The 27,654-nt window shown below is 45.5% G+C and overlaps 1 protein-coding gene across 1 annotated transcript in view; it reads right to left on the bottom strand.

The window, feature by feature from the left end:
* LOC143767638 (uncharacterized) overlaps window positions 1-25,711 on the bottom strand; it is a 237,621-nt gene extending 211,910 nt beyond the window's left edge. The window contains exon 1 of the mRNA XM_077256083.1: window positions 25,136-25,711. Coding sequence (XP_077112198.1) covers window positions 25,136-25,274 — 139 coding nt within the window. The 5' untranslated portion in view covers window positions 25,275-25,711. The remainder of the gene's footprint in view (window positions 1-25,135) is intronic.
* Between the last annotated feature and the right edge of the window lie 1,943 nt (window positions 25,712-27,654).

The raw sequence follows: 27,654 nt of genomic DNA, 5'->3' as shown, positions 1-27,654 counted from the left end.
AGGGAGGACCCTGCCCACGAGGGCTCACAGTCTGCAGGGGATGGGTGAGGATACACTAGGAGAGGGTAGAGCTGGTTGTGCGGCAGTTCAGTAGGTTGAGGATCACTGCAGGCTGTAGGCTTGTTGGAAGAGGTGAGTCTTCAGGTTCTTTTTGAAAGTTTCTATGGTAGGCGAGAGTCTGATGGGGAAGCACGGGAGAAGTCTTGGATGCGGTTTTGGGAAGAAGAGATGAGAGGGGAGTAGAGAAGAAGATCTTGAGAGGATCGGAGGTTGCGTGTAGGTAAGTACCGGGAAACCATGTCACAGATGTATGGAGACAGGCTGTGGATGGCTTTGTACGTCATTGTAAGGGTTTTGAACTGGAGTCTCTGGGCAATAGGATGCCAGTGAAGTGCTTGGCATAGAGGAGAGGCAGGTTAATAGTGGGGAGACAGATATATTAGTCGGGCAGCAGAGTGTAGGATTGGAAGGGTGCCAGAGTGCTAGAGGGGAGGCCAGAGAGTAGGAGGTCAAAGTAGTCAAGGCGGGAGATAAGGGCATGCACTAGTGTTTTTGTGGTGTCACGGTCAAGGAATTCATAGATCCGGGAGATATATTTGAGTTTGAGGTGGCAGGAGGAGGCAAAGGCTTGCATATGTGGCTTGAAAGAGAGGGCAGAGTAGGGGATGATACTGCATACCGTAGGATTCTATGAGTTGTCCCAGGCCGAAGGTGTAGTTGGGGAAGAGTAGGGGTCCTAGAACACAGCCTTGAGGAAAACCGACAGACAAGAGGAGGAGTGAAGAGGTGGTGTGGGGGAGGGAGACACTGAATGTTCGGTCTGTCAGATATGACGAGATCCAGGATAGGGCCGAGTCTGTGATGTCAAGAGATGAGAAGATCTGTAGCAGAAGGGAGTGGTCCACAGTGTCAAAGGCAGAAGACAGGTCCAGAAGGAGGACAGAGTAGTGTCGCTTGCTCTTGGCAGTTAATAGGTCACTGGTGACTTTAGTTAGGGCAGTTTCAGTTGAGTAATGGGGTCGGAAGCCAGATTGTAACCGGTCAAAGAGGGAGCAGGAGGAGAGGTGGGAGGACAGTTCAAGATGGACATGTTGTACCATAAATTTTAAGGCATAAGGAAGAAGAGATATCGGGCAATAGCTAGACACAGAGGATGGGTCGAGGGAGGGCTTTTTGAGGATGGGTGTGATCTTGGCATGTTTGAAGGATGAGAGGAAGACACTTGTTGTGAGTGAGAGGTAGAAGAGCTGTGTTAGGGTTGGGATGAAGACCGTGGCAAGATTAGGGATGAGGTGGGACGGGAGCAGGTCAAGCGTGCAAGTGGTGAGGTGTGATCTTGACAGGAGGGTGGAGAGCTGATCTGCCATGGTGAAGCTGGTTTTGGAGGAGCAGGGTTAAGCAGCTAAGAGGGGCATTGGGCGCTGTGAGCCAAAGCTTTGTCTGATCGTATCGATCTTTTTTTAAGATATAGGCAAAGTCTTCAGCAGAAATGAGAGGGGAGGGAGGGGGTGCGGTTACGGTTCATTTGGCCAAATCTAAGTCTATGTATAATTAGACTGTGATCTGAGAACCCTTTATTACCATGCTTTATGTCATCTACCCATGTAGCTAAACTACTGGATCCAAGTATATAGTCTATACGGTATAGAATGCGTCTAGTAGATGAGTGACAAGTATATTCCTTCACCTTAGGATGACGCATCCTCCATAGATCTAGCCACCCACTACCCTCTATGACCAGTGCTAGCTGAGACGAAGATAGAGAAGGGGTCCATCCAGAAGTCTCACCATCCAGCCTAATTCTGTCAAGACAATTGTCCATGACTAGATTAAAGTCTCCCATGCATATAATGTGTGCATCCGGATAATTTAAAGCAAAGCTCATTGCCATTTGAAGAACCAAGACATTGGCTGGGGGAGGATTATAAAACACACAATATAAGGTACCTACTTGAATTTATCAATGCATGTACAAAAATAAAGCATCCCTCAGGGTCTTTCTGAGCCTCCTTAACCTCCCATCTAATGTCTCTATGTATCAATAATGATATACCCCCTTGAATAACTAGTATGGGATGTGTGAATGAACCATTGCACCCATGGTTTCTGTACGCACCGAGCTGAATCTCTGGTTAGGCGCGTTTCAACCAAAGCCACAATATGAGGGTGATAACGCTTAATCTGTTAAAATACCTTAACTCTCTTAAGAGGAGATTTAAGACCCCTCACATTCCAAGTCATACATATAATTTCAGAAGCCATGTTTTCTCATCCAAATATGATATACATTATAACACGTAAAATTTACAGGCATCATATAAAGACTCTTGGCGGCAGCTTCTACATAAACAACAAACAGAACTGATATAAGTGAGAACAAAATAAAATTCAAAAATAAAGTTGCAAGTCTTGTGCTCCTATCATGGATTGAACAAGAGAATACCCTCACTGAACACAGTGTCCGGTATTGCTGTTCAACTGGACGCTAGTGGAAAAAGCTCAAATCATACAATTGTTAGGAGAGTTCCAAATTAGCTGCAAGCATATCAGGACTTTTTTTCATGAGATCCGATATGGGATCGGAACCACTCAGCTGCCTCCGCTGGATCCGTAAAAAAATATGGAAGAACCCTCATGGACAATTCGGAGTCGAGCTGAATAGATCATTGAAGATAGAACATTCTTTCTTCTGAGCTGCTTCTTGATCTCCATAAACTGTGCCCGTTGTTTCTAGAGTTCCATAGAGAAATCAAGGAATATTGAAATCGTGGCATTATTGAACTTAATAGGACTCTTTTGTCGTGCCATGCACATAATAGCATCTCTGTCTTTACTATTGAGGAGATGGAGTCTAGGTAGACTGCCTGGAGGAAGAGATTTTATAGGGACCCTATGAGCCCTTTCCACAGAAAATGTGGAGGAGAATTCATCTCCCAAAGTATCCTTTAGCCAACCTTCAAGGAATTGCTCATGCTGCTGGCCTTCCGAACGCTCCGGTAATCTAATGATTCGAATGTTATTCCGGCACAGTCTATTTTCCAGATCATCTGCCTTTTGCTTCCAGGCATTTACGGAGCCAGCCTCTTTTGTCAATTTAGTCTCTATAGGTGTAAGATTGTCCTCCAAGTGTGATAATCTTGATTCAACTTCTGTAAAGCGCCTCCCCATGGCTTGCAAATCTTGCCCTACTTTAGAGTGCACATCCTCTATTTTTCCGGTCAGGGATGTTCTAGGTAAAGATATGGCTTGCATTAACTGTTCGGATGACTGTTTAAGAGTTAGATCCTATTGGTCACCACCTTCTCACTATCATAAATGCGGTTTTTACACTGATCCGCAGTCTTAGCATGTGATGGATTATTCCTGAGAGATCATGCATTATCAGATGGATCAATCCTTGCAAACTCTTAGTTTGTTTGCCATCCCTGACCATTTTAAATGATTCATGGTTAACAAATATAAAGTATAGCAAGTTGAGAAAACGTGTATTTATAGAGTTCCCTCTTTCTCTACTTCCAGATGCAGCAGTATTATTATAAAGTATACATATATACTTGTCTAGGCACATTAATACAGAGGAGTGCAAACAGCTCCAAGTATTTAGTAAGGTAGAGTGCTGGGTTTTATGGCAAATCTGAAACTGTTGCAAAAGTCCTGTGTAGCAGAATGACCTGCAGCATCTGCAGGGATGGCAACAAGAGTCCAGAGACCCTTGAAATGGTGGGAACCGACGAACCAGCTATATTATCAATAAGGGAGCGCTGAGCTCATTTCTCAGAGCTCACACCGTGCTTCCCCCTCAGGTACCTCCAGGATATAGCCGCACTGCTCCATCAGTCCCTCCAGGAGCAAAGTCCACAGCTTCATGCCTCCTGCCACCGAAGCGCACAGTAGAAAATGTCCACCTTCCTCCACAGGCCTTACGTCCCATGAGAGTTTAATCAGAACCAGACACACCAGAGTCGCGGACCGCACTTCTCCAGGAGCCGGAGACCTCCAAGAGCCCAGGGAACTACACTGCTTGCAGGTAAACTCACTTTAACAAAGTCAGGATTGTGACATGATTATAGGAGCTCTGTCTGGACATGTCCTCTCAGATCCACTACACCGCCACTCCCTCCTGTGTGAATTCTTTGTTGGCTAGAAAGATTGTTTCTTCACAAAACATTTTCCGCATTATGAACATGAAAATGGCTTCTTCCCTGTGTGAGATCTATGATGTCTGACAAGAACTGATTTATCTAGAAAACATTTCCCACATTCTGAACAGGAAAAAGGCTTCTCCCCTGTGTGGGTTTTCTGGTGGCTATAAAGAGTAGCTTTCCTGTTAAAACATTTCCCACATTCTGAACATGAAAAAAGCTTCTCTCCTGTGTGGGTTTTCTGGTGTCTAACAAGATTCGATTTCTGGTTAAAACATTTCCCACATTCTGAACAGGAAAAAAGCTTCTTCCCTGTGTGAGATCTATGATGTCTGACAAGAACTGATTTATCTAGAAAACATTTCCCACATTTTGAACAGGAAAAAGGCTTCTCCCCTGTGTGAGATCTATGGTGTCTGATAAGAACTTTTTTTTCTGTAAAACATTTCCCACATTCTGAACAGGAAAAAGGCTTCTCTCCTGTGTGGGTTTTCTGGTGGCTAACAAGATTCGATTTCCGGTTAAAACATTTCCCACATTCTGAACAGGAAAAAGGCTTCTCCCCTGTGTGGGTTTTCTGGTGGCTATAAAGAGTAGCTTTCCTGTTAAAACATTTCCCACATTCTGAACATGAAAAAAGCTTCTCTCCTGTGTGGGTTTTCTGGTGTCTAACAAGATTCGATTTCTGGATAAAACATTTCCCACATTCTGAACAGGAAAAAAGCTTCTCCCCTGTGTGGGTTTTCTGGTGGCTATAAAGAGTAGCTTTCCTGTTAAAACATTTCCCACATTCTGAACAGGAAAAAGGCTTCTGCCCTGTGTGAGTTTTTTGATGGGTAACAAGATGCGCTTTCTGGTTAAAACATTTCCCACATTCTGAACAGGAAAAAGGCTTCTCTCCTGTGTGAGTTCTTTGGTGGGTAACAAGCTCCGCTTTCCGAATAAAACATTTTCCACATTCTGAACATGAAAATGGCTTCTCCCCTGTGTGAATTCTCTGGTGACTGACAAAATCTGATTTCTGGTTAAAACATCTCCCACACTTGGAACAAGAAACTACATTGTTTGCTTTGTGAAGGTTTTGTTGTTTGAGAAAGGACTTTACTAGGGGAAAACTATTTCCATATTCTGATAATGAAGATGTCTTCATTGCTTTAGGAGCAGTTCCTTTTTTAATGCTTATTTTGTGACTTTGATTTTCCTTAGTAGTAGGTAATGAATCAGAAGACAGGACCTTTTCCAAAAGATCAGATGACAGATCTTTGCTGTGATGGGATGGTGGTGTATCTGGAGTAATGGCATTCACTTCAATTGTATCCTGTGGGATCTCAAGATCATCTGATTTAAACATTGAAGATGTCAGCTGTCCTGCTGATCTCCTGGTACGGTCATCTGCCAAGAATAAAACCAATTATTAGTTTAGAATAAAATATCCTTGAATTCTATATTTTTGAACATTTCTACTTAAATGGTCTGTAAAAATGGAAAGTTATGCAAAATTATGTAATTATTCACCAAGACAATGACAGTTTACAGTTTACTAGACTGTGCTCAAACCACATTAAGCATCCATGCTTTTGGCATCACTATAGGAGAAGAAACCACTTATTTTACGGCATGTGTATCTCCTGGAGCACAATCTGGGAACTATGTGTTGGGTAATAACTTGGGATATTTGCAATTTTCATTTTCCAACATCCACTGTGCGTGCTAATATTTGGAAACTGCCAATGGAGTCAAAATAGTCACTATTCCTATAGATTAATTCATTGAGGGTTATAATTTACAAAATGGAGTCACTTTAAAGGGATTTCATCCGCTCTGGTTTTCTGCAATTTTGTCATATTAGGGATTCTGCAAATTTTGTCATATTAGGATTCTGCAAATGGCGTTTCCCATCTCCTCTGGTATCTGCTCCTGCAATGTCTGCTTTGGACACCGGACGCGGCTTACTCATTCTGCAGGCGATGCTGGTAACAGAGATGGGGTTGGAACCAGAAGCTGTTGGCAGTGCAGGCTCTATCCAGCCACTAAGATTAGGGAGCCTGTCATCTGTAGTACCATCCAGTCTGGTAGTATGGGCATGTGTGCTGTCAGCTGCAGTAATCTGCTCCCTGTTTTAGACAACTGGAAAGCACCACACCTTTTTTAATCAGATAAATTTCTATTAACCATAAGATTCACAACAGATCACATGTTCATACTCATTTTATGTTTTACAGTAAATTAACCCCCCCCCCCATGGAAACCATATCAGGTGGAAACAATAATTCATCCATAGTTGACAATATCAACCAGAGTTCCAGTTTACCAAAAGTTGTACTCTATACTGGTATAACATTAATTAATCCTACCCAACCACGGCTGCCATAATGAAGAGAATAAATCCAGCCGTCTCTCCTGGTGTAAATACTTTTCTCAAATTCAATTATGTGGCTCTTTTGAGCAATGAATTTGCGTCCGGACGGAGGCTCCTCTCTAACCCAATATTTTGCATGTGGTATGTCGCACATGTGGCGCATGTCATGTGGCGCATGTCATGTGGCGCATGTCATGTCGCGCATGTCATGTCGCGTATGTCATGTCGCATGGTATGTCGCAGGTATGTCGCATGTTATGGCGCATGTTATGTCGCATTGGGGGTCTCCCTCTTGGTCCCAGCCTGGTGCCCAGGTGCAGCCCTGTCATTATTGCGGTAAGCATGCCTTGTGGTTTCTACTACTGACTACCGGTGTCCTTATATTGTACTTGTGTAGCCACATGGCATTGTATGGCTATTGTTTCTATCTATCCGCGCCATAGTGCAGATTGATTCACCTTTTGGGCCCTGTGCACCAGATGGGTTTTCCTGTCCTCATCCTATATGCACTTTACATGTGGTTTGTACCTCTGGTTGTTTAAACATATAATTATTGCTTGTATTTATACATTGTACACTTAATACATTTTTGGTACCCAATATACTCCCTTGTTCTCCTGATCTTTAGTGATATTATGGAGTGGGTGGCCTCGTGGTAGGCCTGGGGCTAATTGTTCATTATTATGTGGTAAATTAGCCCCCTTTTTGCCGGTCTCTTGGTCCCGGTAATATGTTCTCTGGTTGTGTTTTAATGTTATGTCGCATGTTGTATGTCGCATGTCATGTGGCGCATGTCATGTGGCGCATGTCATGTCGCGTATGTCATGTCGCGTATGTCATGTCGCGTATGTCATGTCGCATGTTATGTCGCATGTTATGTCGCATGTTGTATGTCGCATGTCATGTCGCATGTTGTATGTCGCATTGTGCATGTCGCATGTTGTACATCGCATGTCGCATGATGTATGTCGCATGTTCAATTGTTGTGAATTTGGTTTCTGGGCTCCCCCGGTGGTCACTGGTGGTACTGAACTTGTGTGCTTCATCTCCTCTGTTCACCTGTTTCCATCAGGATGTGGGAGTTTTCTATTTAGCCTTGCTCCTCAGTCATTTCTATGCCGGCCATCAATGTAACCAGAAGCCTTTCTGTTGCATGTTCCTGCTCCTAGACTACTATCAGCTAAGTTGGACTTGTAGTCCTAAGTTTGTTTTGCATTTTTGTTCCAGTTCTCTGTGATTGAATATTTCTGAGGCTGGAAGCTCTTGTGAGCTGAAATTGCCACTCTGGTGTCATGAGTTGATATTAGAGTCTTAAAGTAATTTCAGGATGGTATTTTGAAAGGGTTTTCAGCTGACCGTGAAGTTCCCTTTTCGGTCTTCCTACTATCTAGTAAGCGGACCTCAATTTGCTTAACCTATCTTCATACTTCGTATGTCAATTTCCTCTGAAATCACCGACAATATATGTGGGGGCTACTGTCTGCCTTTTGGGGAAAATTTCTCTAGAGGTAAGCCAGGTCTGTATTTTCCTCTGCTAGGGTCAGTCAGTCCTCCGGCTGGCGCTGGGCGTCTAGGGATAAAAACGTAGGCACGCTACCCGGCCACTGTTAGTTGTGCGGTAGGTTTAGCTCACGGTCAGCTCGAGTTCCCATCTTCCAAGAGCTAGTCCTTTTGTATGCTTTACTACGTTCTCTTGCCATTGAGAACCATGACATTCAATGTTGCATGTTGTGCATGTCAAATGTTGTATGTAACATGTATGTTGCATGTTGTATGTTGCATGTCGCATGTTGTACGTCGCATGGTGCACGTCACATGGTGCATGTCGCATGTCGCATGGTGCATGTCGCATGGTCAATGTTGTATGTTGTGCATGTCAAATGTCGTAACATGTAGGTCGCATGTTGTATGTCGCATGGCGCATGTTGTATGTTCAATGTTGTATGTTGTGTGTTGTATGTGCACACAGTCTAGATGAGCCCAGCTCTGCTACATCTGGATGCCTGACAAATACTTGCTTTTCAGGCATACTGATCACATGGATTTATTTGGAGAAAAATTATTTGTATTGAGCTTTTCAAATATTTTAGTAGTCCATTTAAAATGGGCAGGGCAAGGCAAGGGGCAAGGGACGGGGAAGTGGCCGTGATGCTGATGGTGAACGCAGAGGATGAGGCCCAGCTGAAAGTGAACAACAAAGAGCCACATCTTCGCGCTCGACCTTCCTGTCCTACTTTCTAGGGGACCGCAGCACACCACTATTGAAGCCACAGCATTGTGAAATGATTGTTGGTTGGATAGCGAATAATGCTTCCAGTCACTAAGCCACCACCACGTCTTCCACACGGTCAAGTATGAGTAGCCGTGAGTGAGGACCGGATATTACCCACCCTGATCTTCCTTCCTACCATCATGCCGAGTGCCCTGAGACAAATGATCCCGCACTTGGACACTCCGAAGAGCTGATCAGTTTACCCTTTAAAGATTCCGGACTCTCGGCCGGTCAATTTGAAGTGGGGCCACATGAGATCGCATGTAGCGATGCCTAAAGATTTAAACAGCCACGGTCACACGAAGGCGATGGTGGGAAAGTGTCACAAGTGGTGGACGATGAGACAATTGCCAGAAAGTCAGGAGGAGGAGTAGGGTGCAGATGTGGAGGACGAGGTGGTGGATGACTAAAGTATCTGACCCAACCTGGCAGAACGACATGCAGAGCTAGGACAGCAGCACACATGGGGAAGGAGGCATATCACCCCAACAGGCAGGAAGAAGCAGTGTGGTGGCCATAGACAGAAGGCGTGCATCCGTTCCCCGTAACACCAACATGACGGAAGTTGCCATTCCAACTGTTAGATCTTCCAGAGTCAGGTTATTTTTTTAAAGACTCTGCCGATAACCCCTAACAGGACATGGCACCAAAGCACCCGACTTTGTGGGCCGAACCCCAGGTTCCAGGAACACTGTCTGCAGGTGACACCACTGCTTCTTCCACTGTTTTGCATACAAGCCAATCCCCAGTTCACCGTACCTGTAAAGATGCCTCGGGTCCTGCACCTGATGTTGCCCACAGTCAACCAGCACCATCATCAATCCCATCCACGTCCTTGTCCCAGGGCAGCCTTCAGTTGTCTATACCCCAGTCACTGGAACACAAGGGGAAATACCCAGCCAACGCCCACAAGCCACACTACTAAATTCTAACATTTCTCGCCTGCTTGCGCTCGAAATGTTGCCCTTTAGACTCATTGAGACGGAAGCTTTCCACAACCTGAAAGCGGTGGCCTTTCCAAGGTACTCGGTCCCCAGTCGCCAACATGTCTCCTGGTGTGCCATACCAGCATTACACCAGCATGTGTCCCACAACATTACTCGTGCCCTCAACAAAGCTGTTACTGGGAAAGTCCACCTAACCACGGCCACGTGGACAAGTTCTTGTGGGCAGGGATGGTACATCTCACCGACGGCACACTGGGTTAACTGTTATGAATTCCGTTCTCGAACTCCCTTCTGTGGTCATGAATGGTACTTCAGCGAGTTCTGTCTGTGAATTCCCTCTGGTGGCTGTGAGGGGAGCTACTAGCTCTTGAGGTTCCTTCCTCACCTGCCCTCGTTTATTGCTAGACTGGCTTCTCTATTTAACTCCACTCAGATCGTTATTTCATGCCAGCTGTCGATGTCTTAGTACTGGTTCAGATCTCTCTTGGATCCTTCTGATGACCTGTCTACTCCAGCAGAAGCTAAGTTCCTGCTAGTTCATTTGTTGTTCATTGTTTTCTTGCTAAGTTCTAGTCCAGCTTGCTATCATGATATTGCCTTGCTAGCTGGAAGCTCTGGGGGTGCAGAGTGGCACCACCGCACCGTGAGTCGGTGCGGGGGTCTTTTTGCACACTCTGCGTGGTTTTTGTCATTTTTTGTGTTGACCGCAAAGATCCCTTTTCTATCCTCAATCTGTTTAGTTAGACTGGCCTCCTTTGCTAAAACCTATTTCATTCCTGTGTTTGTGATTTCCTCTTAACTCACAGTCAACACTTGTGGGGGGCTTCCTTTTCCTTTGGGGAATTTCTCTGAGGCAAGGTGAGGCTTTATTTCCTATCTTTAGGGGTAGTTAGCTCTTAGGCTGTGAAGAGGCATCTAGGCAGAGTTAGGCACGCTCCACAGCTATTTCTAGTGTGTGTGATAGGAGTAGGGTTTGCGGTCAGCAGAGTTCCCACTTCCCCAGAGCTTGTCCCGATTCCATGATTAACTATCAGGTCATTCCGGGTGCACCTAACCACCAGGTCCATAACAGTACAGGTGGCCTCAAAGTGTTAATGCATCTCAATAGAGGGATAAGAGAAGTTCTGAGACCATTTTTTTTTTTCTGCAGTGTGTTTTGTCTTTTCCGCTTAACCTCTGGGTGGTTCAGGACTCAGGTGTAGATATGGACATTCAAGTTCTGTCCTCTAGTGTGGATCAACTTACTGCAAGGGTACAAAGCATTCAAAATTATGTAGTTCAGAATCCGATGTTAGAGCCTAGATGTTATGATCCTAGTGGCAAGGATCGCAAGTCTGACTAGCTAAGGATCTAAACCGACGACTAGCTCTGGGGAAGTGGTAACTGTATTGACCGCAACCTGATCCTATCCGCACACAACTATAGGTAGCCGTGGAACGTTACCTGGAAATCCTAGACGTCTCTTCACGGCCTGAGAAACTGACTATCCCTAGAGGGAAAGTAAAGTCCTCACTTGCCTCAGAGAAATGACCCCAAAGATATAGAAAAGCCCCCACAAATATTAACGGTGAGTTAAGGGGAAAGCACAAACGCAGAGATGAAATAGATTTAGCAAATGAGGCCCGCTAACACTAGATAGCAGAAAATAGGAAGGGAACTGTGCGGTCAATAGAAAACCCTATACAAAATATCCACGCAGAGATTGCTCGAGCCCACGCACCAACTAACGGTGCGGGGGAAGCAACTCCGTACCCCAGAGCTTACCAGCAGCAAGAAATCACATATTAGCAAGCTGGACTAAACTCATCATACACAGAAATCATATTGCAGACTGATGAGCAAAAAATAATCAAACAGAAACTTAGCTTCTCATGAAGAGACTGAAAACGAAGATAGTCAGGAGTAATCAGAATAGCACTGAATACATCGACAGCCGGCAACAAGTGAAGGTGTAGCAGAGCTAAATAGGAACCTCCCTAGTGGACAACGAGGCAACTGATCCAGCCACAGACCCGCAGGATAACAAACAAAGCCACCAGGGGGAGCCCAAAAAACAAAACTCACACAATACCACCTGTGACCACAAGAGGGAGCCCGAAAACAGAGTTCACAACACTAGAATTCCAATTCCTGATTTGTTTTCTGGGGATAGATCTAAGTTTCTGAATTTCAAAAATAATTGTAAACTGTTTCTTGCTCTGAAACCCCGCTCTTCTGGTGACCCCATTCAGCAAGTAAAAATTATTATTTCTTTGTTACATGGCGACACTCAAGACTGGGCATTCTCCCTGGCGCCAGGAGATCCTGCATTGCGTAATGTAGATGCGTTTTTTCTGGCGCTGGGATTGCTTTATGATGAACCGAATTCTGTGGATCAGGCAGAGAAAATTTTGCTGGCTTTGTGTCAGGGTCAGGATGAAGCGGAGGTATATTGCCAGAAGTTCAGAAAGTGGTCTGTGCTTACTCAATGGAATGAGTGTGCCCTGGCAGCAATTTTCAGAAAGGGTCTTTCTGAAGCCCTTAAGGATGTTATGGTGGGGTTCCCCACGCCTGCTGGTCTGAATGAATCAATGTCCTTGGCCATACAGATCGATCGGCGCTTACGTGAGCGCAAAACTGTGCACTATTTGGCGGTATCCTCTGAGCAGAGGCCTGAGCCTATGCAATGTGATAGGACTTTGACCAGAGCTGAACGGCAAGAACACAGATGTCAGAATGGGCTGTGTTTTTACTGTGGTGACTCCACTCATGCTATCTCTGATTGTCCTAAGCGCACTAAGTGGTTCGCTAGGTCCGTCACCATTGGTACTGTACAGCCTAAATTTCTTTTGTCCGTTACTCTGATTTGCTATTTGTCGTCCTACTCTGTTATGGCATTTGTGGATTCAGGCGCTGCCCTGAATTTGATGGACTTGGAGTTTGCCAGGCGCTGTGGTTTTTTCTTGGAGCCCTTGCAGTATCCTATTCCATTGAGGGGAATTGATGCTACGCCTTTGGCCAAGAATAAGCCTCAGTACTGGACTCAGTTGAACATGTGCATGGCTCCTGCACATCAGGAGGATATTCGCTTTTTGGTGTTGCATAATCTGCATGATGTGGTCGTGTTGGGTTTGCCATGGCTACAGGTCCATAATCCAGTATTGGATTGGAAATCAATGTCTGTGTCCAGTTGGGGTTGTCAAGGGGTACATGGGTATGTTCCATCGTTGTCAATTTCTTCCTTTACTCCTTCTGAAGTCCCTGAGTTTTTGTCGGATTACCGGGATGTATTTGATGAGCCAAAATCCAGTGCCCTACCTCCTCATAGGGATTGTGATTGTGCTATTAATTTGATTCCTGGTAGCAAGTTCCCTAAGGGACGACTTTTCAATTTATCTGTGCCAGAACACGCCGCTATGCGGAGTTATACAAAAGAGTCCTTGGACAAAAGGGCATATTCGCCCGTCGTCGTCACCATTGGGAGCAGGGTTCTTTTTTGTGGCCAAGAAGGATGGTTCTCTGAGACCTTGTATAGATTACCGCCTTCTCAATAAAATCACGGTCAAATTTCAGTACCCTTCGCCTCTACTGTCTGATTTGTTTGCTCGGATTAAGGGGGCTAGTTGGTTCACCAAGATAGATCTTCGAGGGGCGTATAATCTTGTGTGTATTAAACAGGGCGATGAATGGAAAACAGCATTTAATACGCCCGAGGGCCATTTTGAGTACCTGGTGATGCCATTCGGGCTTTCTAATGCTCCCTCTGTGTTTCAGTCCTTTATGCATGACATCTTCCGAAAGTATCTGGATAGTTTCATGATTGTATATTTGGATGATATTTTGGTCTTTTCGGATGATTGGGAGTCTCATGTGAAGCAGGTCAGAATGGTGTTCCAGGTCCTTCGTGCTAATTCCTTGTTTGTGAAGGGATCTAAATGTCTCTTTGGAGTTCAGAAGGTTTCCTTTTTGGGCTTCATTTTTTCCCCTTCTACTATCGAGATGGATCCTGTTAAAGTTCAGGCCATTTATGATTGGAGTCGGCCTACATCTGTGAAGAGCCTTCAGAAATTCCTGGGCTTTGCTAATTTTTACCGTCGCTTCATCGCTAATTTTTCTAGTGTTAAACCGTTGACTGATTTGACCAAGAAGGGTGCTGATGTGGTGAATCGGTCCTCTGCGGCCGTTGAACCTTTCAGGAGTTGAAACGTCGTTTCTCTTCGGCTCCTGTGTTGTGTCAGCCAGATGTTTCGCTCCCTTTTCAGGTCGAGGTTGATGCTTCTGAGATTGGAGCAGGGGCTGTTTTGTCTCAAAGAAGTTCTGATGGCTCTGTGATGAAGCCATGTGCTTTCTTTTCTAGAAAGTTTTCGCCTGCTGAGCGTAATTATGATGTTGGCAATCGGGAGTTGTTGGCTATGAAGTGGGCATTCGAGGAGTGGCGACATTGGCTTGAGGGAGCCAAGCATCGCGTGGTGGTCAAGAATCTGACTTCTCGAGTCTGCCAAGCGGTTGAATCCTAGACAGGCTCGATGGTCACTGTTTTTCTCCCGTTTCGATTTTGTGGTATCATACCTTCCGGGTTCTAAGAATGTGAAGGCTGATGCCCTTTCTAGGAGTTTTGTGCCTGATTCTCCGGGAGTCCCTGAGCCGGCTGGTATTCTCAAAGAGGGGGTAATTCTGTCTGCCATCTCCCCTGATTTGCGGCGGGTGCTGCAGGAGTTTCAGGCTGATAGACCTGACCGTTGTCCAGCGGAGAAACTGTTTGTCCCTGATAGATGGACTAGTAGAGTTATTTCTGAGGTTCATTGTTCGGTGTTGGCTGGTCATCCTGGGATTTTTGGTACCAGAGATTTGGTGGCTAGGTCCTTTTGGTGGCCTTCCTTGTCACGGGATGTGCGTTCTTTTGTGCAGTCCTGTGGGACTTGTGCTCGGGCCAAGCCCTGCTGTTCTCGTGCCAGTGGGTTACTTTTGCCCTTGCCGGTCCCGAAAAGGCCCTGGACGCATGTTTCCATGGAATTTATTTCTGATCTTCCGGTCTCTCAAAGGATGTCTGTCATCTGGGTGGTTTGTGATCGCTTTTCTAAGATGGTCCATTTGGTACCCTTGCCTAAATTACCTTCCTCCTCTGATTTGGTTCCATTATTTTTTCAGCATGTGGTTCGTTTGCATGGCATTCCGGAGAACATTGTGTCGGACAGAGGTTCACAGTTGGTTTCTAGGTTTTGGCGGTCCTTTTGTGCTAAGATGGGCATTGATTTGTCTTTTTCTTCGGCTTTCCATCCTCAGACAAATGGCCAAACCGAACAAACCAATCAGACCTTGGAAACCTATCTGAGAGGCTTTGTTTCTGCTGATCAGGATGATTGGGTGACCTTCTTGCCATTGGCTGAGTTCGCCCTTAATAATCGGGCTAGTTCGGCTACTTTGGTTTCGCCTTTTTTTTGCAATTCTGGTTTTCATCCTCGTTTTTCTTCAGGGCAGGTTGAGACTGTCCTGGTGTGGATTCTGTGGTGGACAGGTTGCAGCAAATTTGGACTCACGTAGTGGACAATTTGACGTTGTCCCAGGAGAAGGCTCAACGTTTCGCTAACCACCGTCGCTGTGTTGGTCCCCGACTTAGTGTTGGGGATTTGGTTTGGTTGTCTTCTCGTTATGTTCCTATGAAGGCTTCTTCTCCTAAGTTTAAGCCTCGTTTCATTGGTCCTTATAAGATTTCGGAAATTCTCAATCCTGTGTCATTTCGTTTGGTCCTTCCAGCTTCTTTTGCCATCCATAATGTGTTCCATAGGTCGTTGTGGCAGAGATATGTGGCGCCTATGGTTCCCTCCGTTGATCCTCCTGCTCCGTTGTTGGTCGAGGGGGAGTTGGAGTATGTGGTGGAGAAGATTTTGGATTCTCGTATTTCGAGACGGAAGCTTCAGTACCTGGTTAAATGGAAGGGCTATGGTCAGGAGGATAATTCCTGGGTTGTTGCCTCCGATGTCCATGCTGCCGATTTAGTTCGTGCCTTTCATTTGGCTCGTCCTGATCGGCCTGGGGGCTCTGGTGAGGGTTCGGTGACCCCTCCTCAAAGGGAAGGTACTGTTGTGAATTCCGTTCTCGGGCTCCCTCCTGTGGTCATGAATGGTACTTTGGTGAGTTCTGTCCTTGGACTCCCTCTGGTGGCTTTGAGTGGAACTGCTGGTCCTTGAGGTTGGCTTTCTCAGCTGCCCTCGTTTATTGCTATGCTGGCCTCCCTATTTAACTCCACTCAGATCGTTACTTCATGCCAGCTGTCAATGTCTCAGTACTGGTTCAGATCTCTCTTGGATTTCTCTGATGACCTGTCTACTCCAGCAGAAGCTAAGTCCCTGCTAGTTCATTTGTTGTTCATTGCTTTCTGAATATATTTCTTAGTACATGCTAAGTTCTAGTCCAGCTTGCTATCATGATATTTCCTTGCTAGCTGGAAGCTCTGGGGGTGCAGAGTTGCACCTCCACACCGTGAGTCAGTGTGGAGGTCTTTTTGCACACTCTGCGTGGTTTTTGTAGTTTTTTGTGCTGACCGCATAGTTCCCTTTTCTATCCTCTGACTATTTAGTGAAGACTGGCCTCCTTTGCTAAAACCTGTTTCATTCCTGTGTTTGTGACTTTCCTCTTAACTCACAGTCAATATTTGTGGGGGGCTGCCTTTTCCTTTGGGGAATTTCTCTGAGGCAAGGTAAGGCTTTATTTTCTATCTTTAGGGGTAGTTAGCTCTTAGGCTGTGAAGAGGCGTCTAGGGAGAGTTAGGTACGCTCCACGGCTATTTCTAGTGTGTGTGATAGGATAAGGGTTTGCGGTCAGCAGAGTTCCCACTTCCCCAGAGCTTGTACCAATTTCTAGTTTAACCATAAGGTCATTCCGGGTGCTCCTAACCACCAGGTCCATAACAGAGAGCACAACAGAATTTCAGAGTTTGTAGACAGTGGAGCTGAAGTCAAGATGGTTGATGCTGAGTTTTCTAGAACTCATGGGCTTGCTTGCTCAACCTTAGTTAAGCTCATTACTTGGTAATGGTGGAATCCCTTACTGACATGACAAGGAAGGGGTCTGATTTTTCTAAATGATCGAATGCTGCTCAGCAGGCTTTTTCCTCCTTAAAGAGTTGTTTTGACACAACACCTATACTCTGTCAACCGGAAGTTTCTCAACCTGTCATAGTAGAAGTGGATGCATCGGAGGTGGGGGTTGGGGCTATACCGTCACCTGGTAAATGGGGTCCATGCGCCTTCTTTTCCCAAAAATTATTATCGACTGAGAGAAATTATGACATGGGTAATAGGGAGCTTCTGGCAATTAAATTGGTGTTCCTGTAATGGCGATATTCGTTAGAGGGCCAGTCCATCTTATTACGGTTATCATGGACCACAAGAGCCTGTCATATCTTCAATTGGCTAAACGTCTCAACCCAAGGCAAGTTAGGTGGTCACCGTTTCCTGGATGAAAAGTGACCACAAATTTTAATCTAGTAGTTAAAAACACCAAGGCTAATGCTTTGTCCCATAGCTTACCAGGTGGTGGTGATCATGAGAACCTTGTCTAAATTCTACAGAAGGGAGTAGTTATTACAGCCTTGTACCCTGACCTGGAGGGAGAGGTGTTGGATGCTCAGGGATATGCACCTGCCTTTCGGAGAGATTATTTGTACCATATAATTTGCGCGTAAAGCTATATAGGAACATCGTAACTCCGTACTTGCTGGTCATCCAGAGGGTAAGGCAACCGCAGACCTCCATTCTTGTTGTTTTTGGTGGCCATGGTTGCATCGGGATGTAGTTGAACAGGTGTCTGCTTGCAGTGTTCGCGCGCGTTCTAAAGTATCGCATACCTGTCCGTCTGGTTCTCTTATTCCACTGCCCATTCCTAGTAAACCATGGACACACTAGTCCATGGATTTTATTAGTGACCTTCCGGTATTGGCAGCCAAGATGGTGTTTTGGTGGTTGTAGATAGGTTCAGTTAAATGGTGCATTTCATGGCATTACCGGGACTTCTGAACAGGGTCAGACTGGGTCACCGGGACACCGGAGAATCCTCCGGTGGGCCCCGCTTCCAGCCCCAGCTCCTTCATTTGTGCCTGCCCTGCATGCTCCTAGCGTGTGTCCAGCAGTGCGCACTTTATTGTATAGTCGGCACCGGCTGGCAGACTGCACAGGTGATGGGAAGTGCATGCGCAGCTCCTTCACATCACCTGCTGTCGCTGCCGGACTTCTGTAACTCTGCCAGGAGAGCTCTGGGTGCGTGCCGACCCTCACTTCAGCCAGACAAGTCAGCGGAACAGCTGACTGTGCGGCTGAGTCTGAGAGGAGACACGCACACAACAGCTGACCCGCAGTCACCCGTTTCCTGTACTGTATCTCTCTGCTCCTCTTCCACAAAGCCCTGGGCAGCAGAGTAAACACTGATTGGCTGCAATTCATAGTAAACACCATAAACAGAAACAACTCAAGAACACCAAATGCACTTTTTTCTGTTCGCCACAATTCCACAAAAAAAGCTATAGCAAGTGATGAAAACCACATCTATCCCAAAATCGTACTAACAAAAACAATGTCTCGCCCCCAACAGAAAGCTATGATACCGCTTCCCTGTGTGTAATAAAATACGCAGCAGTCGCCGTCTTCTGCCGCTGTGTCGTTCTTCTGTCTTCTTCATTGCAGTGGAATATGGCCACCGGTAAGTATTTTACTACACACACTGGACCTATATTACTGCTCTCCTGTGTGGTGCAGTATGTAGAGATGTATGTATAGATGCTTACAAACATTTACCTAATAAGGTATAAAGTGACTAGAAGATGAGTGAAGAAAAAAAAATAATTTTTATTTATTAACATGTTAAAAACAGACAATATTATATAAAAAGACAGAAAGATGTAATAATGGGATCTCCAAAACAAGTCAGGGCATGACACTTGAAGGGTGATGGTTTTGTGATCTCACAGCAACTGGAAAGCGGCCCTATAGGCTGGTTAGGTGGACTTGCTGTAATGGATGGACACGATAAGGCGTCTCATTGTTTCCTTACACAATCCTTACCAAAAAAAAGGGAACCCTGACCAGAAGAAACGACAGTAATGATCATCCCACAAAGTGCCCAAACTGCCAAAGATTAAGTTACTAACACAGGCTACAGAAAAAGTGCAATAAGTTACATCTCTGCTGTGGTGTGTCTATAATCATGAGCATAAAGTACAAAGAGACCACTACATGGCAGTCAGTTATAAGGGTAGGTAAGCAGTACATGCAAGAGATGTAGAAACTAGATTAGCACATAATACAGCTGGTCGAAGACCAGTCAGTTTACCTGAATTTAGTAAATGAGGGCTTGGGCAGCCTGGGGAGATGATGGTGTCCCGTCCTGCGCCCGACGAGCGCCGTTTCGCATGACTGCTTCTTCATAAAGGGGGGCGTGATGGAGACTAGGTAGGGGAGTAGGTTTTTATATCCTAAGGGCGGGTGTAGAGTAATTAGGAGGGCGGAGTGGTAAGCAGCAGAGGGTGGGAATGGGGAGATTGTCAATGGTCTTTGTTCGGCGCCCATCACTTTTCAAGTGTCACGCCCTGACTTGTTTTGGAGGTCCCATTATTACATCTTTCTGTCTTTTTATATAATATTATCTGTTTTTAACATTATGTTAATAAAAAAAAAAAAATGTATTCACTTATCTTCTAGTCACTTCATACCTTATTAGGTAAACGTTTGTAAGCATCCATGATCGAAGTGCTATTGCCAATTTAATTGTTGGATTATGGGATTAATAAATATCTCTGTGCTTAGTAAACAGATTATCTGCAACTTTACTCTAATGGATTTCAAAGCCAGGGAACGCTCCTGGCAGTCTAAGGTATCACATTTTTTCAGACAGGGGACCTCCACCCCTTCCTCTGATACTAATAAAACTGTTAAGGAAACAATTCGACTATATAGGAATGCTCTATACAAGAAGACCAAAATATGGTGGAACAAATCCTCTCTTGAGAATTATATGAGCCAACAAATCGTTCCACGTGGTTTGAGGGTACAAGTTCATCCTTCATTTGACTTTAAAGATGAGGTCCAGCTCAAGAGGTGGACCTCAGCAGCTACCACCTGCTCTTTAGATTTTATCCTATTCATTATTGACAAAAACACTCTTTCCCTAAAGAGCATTGATGAAAATGTTGAAGAATTAGAAAGGACACTAGTGAAAGACCTACCGGTGGAGGATTTTGATAAAATATTAGTTGACATCAATAAAGACCTTGACAAATGTGAAAGTGAGATATCACAAAGTAAACTTAAAAAATACCAAAGAGATCTAAATGACTATGATAGTAACAAAGTACACCGTTGACAACAGAAAAAGACAACGAGAAGACCAAACCAAGACAGTTCCAAACCTGCAACATCTCACCATAGGACTCAGTCCGAAAGTTCAGCTCAATCGATGTCGGACATGAATACCTCGGCAATTGACAATGAAGCATCGAATAATGAATCAATAAGCACTAGACTAAGATGCAATAAACACCTACCTGACATTTTTACGAAGTCCAAATCAGCTAAAAACTTTGGAGAACACCAAGAGGTAATTAACCTATCTTCACACACTTTGTCAAATGCACAACTCAATTTATTGGAAAAAGGTCCATCTTTCTCCCCTTCATGTCATTTAGATACGTTTTCAGTGGTAAGAGATCTACATCTCTTTGCCAGAAAATTGACTTTCAAAAAATTGCACAATAAAAACATGAACCACGACATCTTTACCTCTGCCGATGAGAGAGAAGCTCTAAGAAATCTAGAAGCTCTATTGGAAGAGAACACCTTGGAGATCAGTAACTTTCCCCACAATTTATTTAGCAAAAAATTTCCCCCCCATTAGCACGGTATCAGCTATAGAGGTTTTTACCAAAATTGTTACATCTGAGATAGAAACACTCCAAAAATCTCCATTCTGGGCATCCAATAAGAAACAGGAGAGATTGGCTCTGGCCAAATTACAGTCTCTTCCTGACGTAGTCTTCAAACCTGCTGATAAAGGGGGAAACCTAGTCATATGGCCAACCCCCTATATGAAAAGCAGGCTTTGAGACTGCTAAATGAACCTGACTGCTTCAAAATACTACTCACAAATCCCCTTTCAAATTTTCATAATCAAGCTTTTGACCAGGAAATTGTTCCTTAAAAAATGCTGGAACATGTCAAGAATCTTCATCCCGAATTGCCAACTTTATATCTGGTCCCCAAGATTAACTAAAACCTACTAGATCTGCCAGGGAAACCCATAATATCGGGCAACGGCGGCCTGTGTGAGGTAATTTGTGACTTGATTATTACCTGAAACCACTGGTGACCACTCTTCCCTCTTACATACAAGACACCACTGCAGCACTACAAAGACTAGATTATATATACCTTGAAGACCATAAGCTGATGGTAACTGCCGATGTAGAATCATTATATACTTCCATCAGGCATGAAGATGGCCTAAAAGCCGTATTGTGGTATCTTCAAATGAGCAACCTGGCATCCCCTCTGGCTAATTTGATTCTGGCCCTACTAGTCTTTATTCTCACCCATAACGTTTTTACGTTTAATAATAAAATTTATCTACAAACTCAGGGGACCTCCATGGTAGCCTCTTGTGCCCCCTTATATGCCAACTTGTTTCTGGGGGCGTGGGAGAGGACCATTTTCCAGGGAGATGACACTGGGGAGATACAAAGCATCCAGGGATAGATGCGTTATATAGACCAGAGGTCCCCAACCGCCGGTCAGCGGACCAGGACCGGGCCGTTGGGGTTTTTCAGCCGGTCCGCGGCGCCCCTGTTCAGCGGTCACGTGGGACCGCTCATTAGAGAAATGAATAGGCGGCTCCACCTCCCATAGGGGCGGAGCCGCATAATTCATTTCTCTAATCAGCGGTGCCGGTGACCGCTGACAGAGGAAGAGGCTGCGGCACCGAAGACCAGCTGTCCGGGGGAAGGAGCGGGACGCCGGGAGCAGGTAAGTATCGCATATTCACCTCTCCTCGTTCCACACGCCGGGCGCTGTCTCCATCTTCCCGGCGTCTCTCTCTCCGCACTGACTGCAGGCAGAGGGCGCGATGACGCATATAGTGTGCGCGCCGCCCTCTGCCTGATCAGTCAGTGCAGAGAGACGCCGGGAAGATGGCGCCGAGGAGCTGCAAGCAAGACAGGTGAGTATGTGTTTTGTTTTTTTTTTATTGCAGCAGCAGCAACAGCTATGGGGCAATAATGGACGGTGCAGAGCACTATATGGCACAGCTATGGGGCAATAATGGACGGTGCAGAGCACTATATGGCACAGCTATGGGGCAATGGTGCAGAGCACTATATGGCACAGCTATGGGGCAATAATGGTGCAGAGCACTATATGGCACAGCTATGGGGCAATAATGGTGCAGAGCACTATATGGCACAGCTATGGGGCAATAATAAACGGTGCAGAGCACTGTATGGCACAGCTATGGGGCAATAATGGTGCAGAGCACTGTATGGCACAGCTATGGGGCAATAATGGTGCAGAGCACTGTATGGCACAGCTATGGGGCAATAATGGTGCAGAGCACTATATGGCACAGCTATGGGGCAATAATGGTGCAGAGCACTGTATGGCACAGCTATGGGGCAATAATGGTGCAGAGCACTGTATGGCACAGCTATGGGGCAATGGTGCAGAGCACTATATGGCACAGCTATGGGGCAATAATGGTGCAGAGCACTGTATGGCACAGCTATGGGGAAATGGTGCAGAGCACCATATGGCACAGCTATGAGGCAATAATAAACGGTGCAGAGCACTGTATGGCACAGCTATGGGGCAATAATGGTGCAGAGCACTGTATGGCACAGCTATGGGGCAATAATGGTGCAGAGCACTGTATGGCACAGATATGGGGCAATAATGGTGCAGAGCACTGTATGGCACAGCTATGGGGCAATAATGGTGCAGAGCACTGTATGGCACAGCTATGGGGCAATAATGGTGCAGAGCACTGTATGGCACAGCTATGGGGCAATAATGGTGCAGAGCACTGTATGGCACAGCTATGGGGCAATAATGGTGCAGAGCACTGTATGGCACAGCTATGGGGCAATAATGGTGCAGAGCACTGTATGGCACAGCTATGGGGCAATAATGGTGCAGAGCACTGTATGGCACAGCTATGGGGCAATAATGGTGCAGAGCACTGTATGGCACAGCTATGGGGCAATAATGTTGCAGAGCACTGTATGGAACAGCTATGGGGCAATAATGGTGCAGAGCACTGTATGGCACAGCTATGGGGCAATAATGGTGCAGAGCACTATATGGCACAGCTATGGGGCAATAATAAACGGTGCAGAGCACTGTATGGCACAGCTATGGGGCAATAATGGTGCAGAGCACTGTATGGCACAGCTATGGGGCAATAATGGTGCAGAGCACTATATGGCACAGCTATGGGGCAATAATGGTGCAGAGCACCAGGGAAACAAGCATGGTGCTCCCACTCATTCTGAACCTATGGTAAGTTGAATCACATTCTCATTATAAATGTCATAATTATATGATAAGTATGCACTAAGCTCCATCCCTCCATAACCCCACCCCCATATGACCAAAGCCCCGCCCCTGCCCCACCCCCACCGGGCCATGGAAAACTGGTCTTGCTTAAAGCCGGTCCCTGGTGCAAAAAAGGTTGGGGACCTCGGATATAGACGATATCTGTTTCATCTGGGAAGGTACGGTAGACAATTTGCATCTCCTCATGGACAAACTAAATCAAAATAATCAGAACATAAAACTAACCTACAAGTTTGGCAAGGACCTGGAATTTTTGAACCTAAAAATCTTTACAATGCCAAATGGGATGATTGCAACAGATTTATACAGAAAACCCACCTCAACCAACTCCTTTCTACACGCCACTTCTTCCCTCCCACCAGCAACCATTAAGGATATTCCAACTGGCCAATTTTTAAGAGCCAAGAGGATCTGCTTGGAAAGTGGTGACTTTGAAAAACAAGCCCTTGACTTGACAAATAGATTCTATGACAGAGGTTATTGCAAACGGTCCATCAGATTTGGCTATAAAAAGGCAAAAAAACCCCCCCAAGAGAACAACTACTATACCCTAGGCACAAGGATGCGCGCTCCCAAGACGGCCAGGTAAGATTTATTTCCTCATATCACAATCGATGGAAAGACCTAAGGCTAATACTTAGGCTAGGTTCACATTGCGTTAGTGGGTGATCGCTAACGGAGAGCGTTGCACGGCGAAAATGTCGCAATTAACGCCGTGCAACGGGTCCGTTAGCGCACCCATTGACAGCAATGTAAATTTCGCCTGTAGCGCATCACTAGCGCGTGCCTATTTCGGCTCGCGCTAGCGATGTGCCGTTCTTTTGCAGCGTCCGCGGCGCGCCCGAGGTCCGTTCCCCGCTCTCGCAGATCGGGGATCTGCGAGAGCGGGGACGTTAGCGCGACCCCTAAACGCGGCCCCTACAAAAACATTGCGTTAGGGCAATCCGTTTAGCGCTTGCGGATTGCGCTAACGCAATGTGAACCTAGCCTTAATAAGCACTGGCACATCCTTATGACAGATCCGGTCTTAAAACAAGGTCTCCCTCCACATCCACTAATGGCAAAAAGAAGCCGCAATCTCAGGGATATACTGGTTCATAGCCACTATGACCCCACAACTAATTCAACATGCTCAATTCCACTACAAGGCTTCTTTCCCTGTGGCTTATGTAAAGCATGCATTAACCTAAAAAAGGCCAAAAAATTTACCAATTCTGATGGATCCAAATCATTTACCATCAGAAAACATCTTGCATGCTCCACCAAAGGGGTCATATACCATGCAACTTGCCCTTGCAATTTGATATACAGTATATTGGCTTAACATCGCGGGAACTCAAAATTAGGGTGCGGGAACACATTAGAGACATAGAGAAATCTAAGACCATTGAAGATATTTCTCTACTTAAAACCCTACCCCGTCGTTTTAAAACACACCACAATTCCCAATCAAGAGGCCTTATTTTTAAAGCCATAGATCAAATTGACCTGGGCATCAGCGGGGGGGGGGGACTTAAGCAAATTATTAGCGCAACAAGAGAGTAGATGGATCTACCGCCTGAACACCATCACACCCTCTGGCCTAAATGAAAATCATGGCTTTGCTTCCTTTTTATAGGAAACACGGCCTGAACACTATAACACCCTTTCGCCTGAGTGAAAATTATGATTTTGTTTCCTTCCTATAGCAGACATCGTTTCCTAATAATAATAACAACAACAATCCAAGTTTTAATTGGTCGCTAGGTTTTAATTAATTCTTTTTTATCTTCTTTCCCTCTTCATCACCCCTAACTATTTATCATTTCATTTGTATATTTACCCTATCATCATTTTTAACTTACCCGTAGGTATCCTAGGCTTTCCTTTCTGGGCCACTTGTTCTCCAAAGGATTGGTGTATGGACCGTTTCTTCCTTCCTGTCTCCTGTTTTGACGCAGCCCTAATGGTCGGTTCCTGGCGGCTCTTTTCAAGAAAAATCATCCCAGCTGGGAAATAAAGTTGAGAGGACAAGAAAAGGAAATTTCTTTACACAAGGGACTTATATGGACACTGCATCATTATGTAATGTTCCATCTCACAGCACCTTCACTCCATCCATGTGTTTATAATTACGGATATTATTTTATTTCATTTATTTTTTCTCCACACAATTTCTTTAACTTGCTCCCTTTTCATAATTTTCCTTTTAGCACCTTTCAAGCCCCTCCATTTCCACTCACCCATCCATATTATTACAAATATTTTTTACTAAACATATTCACCTTCAGCTTGTAAGGCCAATTCAGCACCCACCTCTTAAACCCTTCTATTTTTGGCCTTTAACCGCACTTAGCCTTATTTGTCCTTTTTCACACGGCGCACATAATGGCACCGGTCCTCTTTTCAAAAGATATAGTTTCCCCCTCCTTACCCTCATGATTTCCTTTTCTCCTCCATCCTCCCATTTTACTTCCCTCTTCTTTGTTGCTTACTGTTCATCCACGGCCGCGGAGAACAGGATGAATGGAGGGGGCGGTACTATACTTTGTGTCTCTCACACTCACAAGCCCTCTCCTTCTGGCTAGTGCGCATGCGCCGGTCTCATATCTCCACCTGCGTTCCGATCAGCGCCAGTTCCATGACACGAGGTGCGCTCCACTGCGTGTCATGAGGCGCAGGACCGGGAGTCCCCTTGGCTGTGGGAGCTTTGACCGGCTGCATGCGCCATTACCACTGCCAGATACACCTCTGCAACTCCTTCACCCTCCGCACATAACCTCGCCCTCTCCTTTAACTTCACATGTGCTGGGGGTGTATCCAACTGGACCCTGGCGCCGAACAAAGACCATTGACAATCTCCCCATTCCCACCCTCTGCTTACCACTCCGCCCTCCTAGTTACTTTACACCCGGCCTTAGGATATAAAAACCTACTCCCCTACCTAGTCTCCATCACGCCCCCCTTTATGAAGAAGCAGTCATGCGAAACGGCGCTCGTCGGGCGCAGGACGTGACACCATCATCTCCCCAGGCTGCCCAAACCCTCATTTACTAAATTCAGGTAAACTCTGACTGGTCTTCGACCAGCTGTATTATATGCTAATCTAGTTTCTACATCTCCTGCATGTACTGCTTACCTACCCTTATAACTGACTGCCATCAAGTAGAGGATCGGTGAGCTCTCCCGTGTGGTGTAGTATATAGAGGATCTGTCAGCTCTCCCGTGTGGTGTTGTATATAGAGGATCTGTCAGCTCTCCCGTGTGGTGTTGTATATAGAGGATCTGTCAGCTCTCCCGTGTGGTGTAGTATATAGAGGATCTGTCAGCTCTCCCGTGTGGTGTAGTATATAGAGGATCTGTCAGCTCTCCTGTGTGGTGTAGTATATAGAGGATCTGTCAGCTCTCCTGTGTGGTGTGGTATATAGGATCTATCCGGTGTTGTATTTTTAAACTGCATGGTGGGCCCCAAGAATGATTTTTCTCTGGTGGGCCCAAGGTACTCCAGTCCGACGCTGCTTCTGAATGCTAAGACTATCGCTCAGGTTTTTGATAATGAGATCATGAAGCTTCACGGTGTTCCCTCCGATGTTGTGTTACATCGGATGACCCAATTTGTTTCCAAGTTCTAGAAAGTTTTCTGTTCTCGACTGGGGTGCAGCTGTTCTTTTCCTCTTCTTTCCATCCTCAGTTGCATGGACATTCCGAACGCATTAATCAGAATTTTAGAGGCTTATCTCAGGTGTTTTCTCTCTGAAAACCAGGAGGATTGGGCATCTTCCTTACCGTTGGCCGAGTATGCTATTAATAATCATTGCCAAGAATTTACCGGCAGGTCACTATTTATTTGTGCATACGGTTTCCTTCCACAGTTTGGTACTTTTAGTGAGGGAGGGGGCTTCAGGAGTTCCTGAGGAGGAACGTTTTGCTTTATCTTCCTCCTCTGTGTGGCAAGGGGCTCAGAGTAATTTGAGGATCATGGGAGACAGGTAGAAACGTATTGCTGACAGGAAACACTCGACAGGTCCAGACCTAAATGTGAATTACTTTTTGTGGATATCAACCAGGAATATGAAGTTGAAGATCCCTTCCTGGAAGCTGGGACCTAGGTTTATTGGTCCCTTTAAAATAACCACTGTCATTAACGCTGCAGCTTTTCTTCTTGAGTTACCTCAGGCTCTTAAGATCCACAAGGTGTTCCACAGGTCTTTACTCAATAAATATGTAGAACCTCTTGAGTCATCTCCCTGCTGCCGCTCTCAATCCTTACTGATGGTAATTTGGAGTTCCAGATTTTGATGATTGTTTATTCCCATCTTCAGCGTTGTTTCCTGTTGTACTTCATGCACTGGAGGTGTTATGGTCCAGAAGAGAGGATGTGGGT

This window comes from Ranitomeya variabilis, chromosome 4 (assembly GCF_051348905.1).
Source record: "Ranitomeya variabilis isolate aRanVar5 chromosome 4, aRanVar5.hap1, whole genome shotgun sequence".
In the NCBI taxonomy this organism is placed as follows: Eukaryota; Metazoa; Chordata; class Amphibia; order Anura; family Dendrobatidae; genus Ranitomeya; species Ranitomeya variabilis.
Note: the sequence above shows the minus strand (reverse complement) of the source record. Positions and strands in the feature narration are given on the sequence as shown.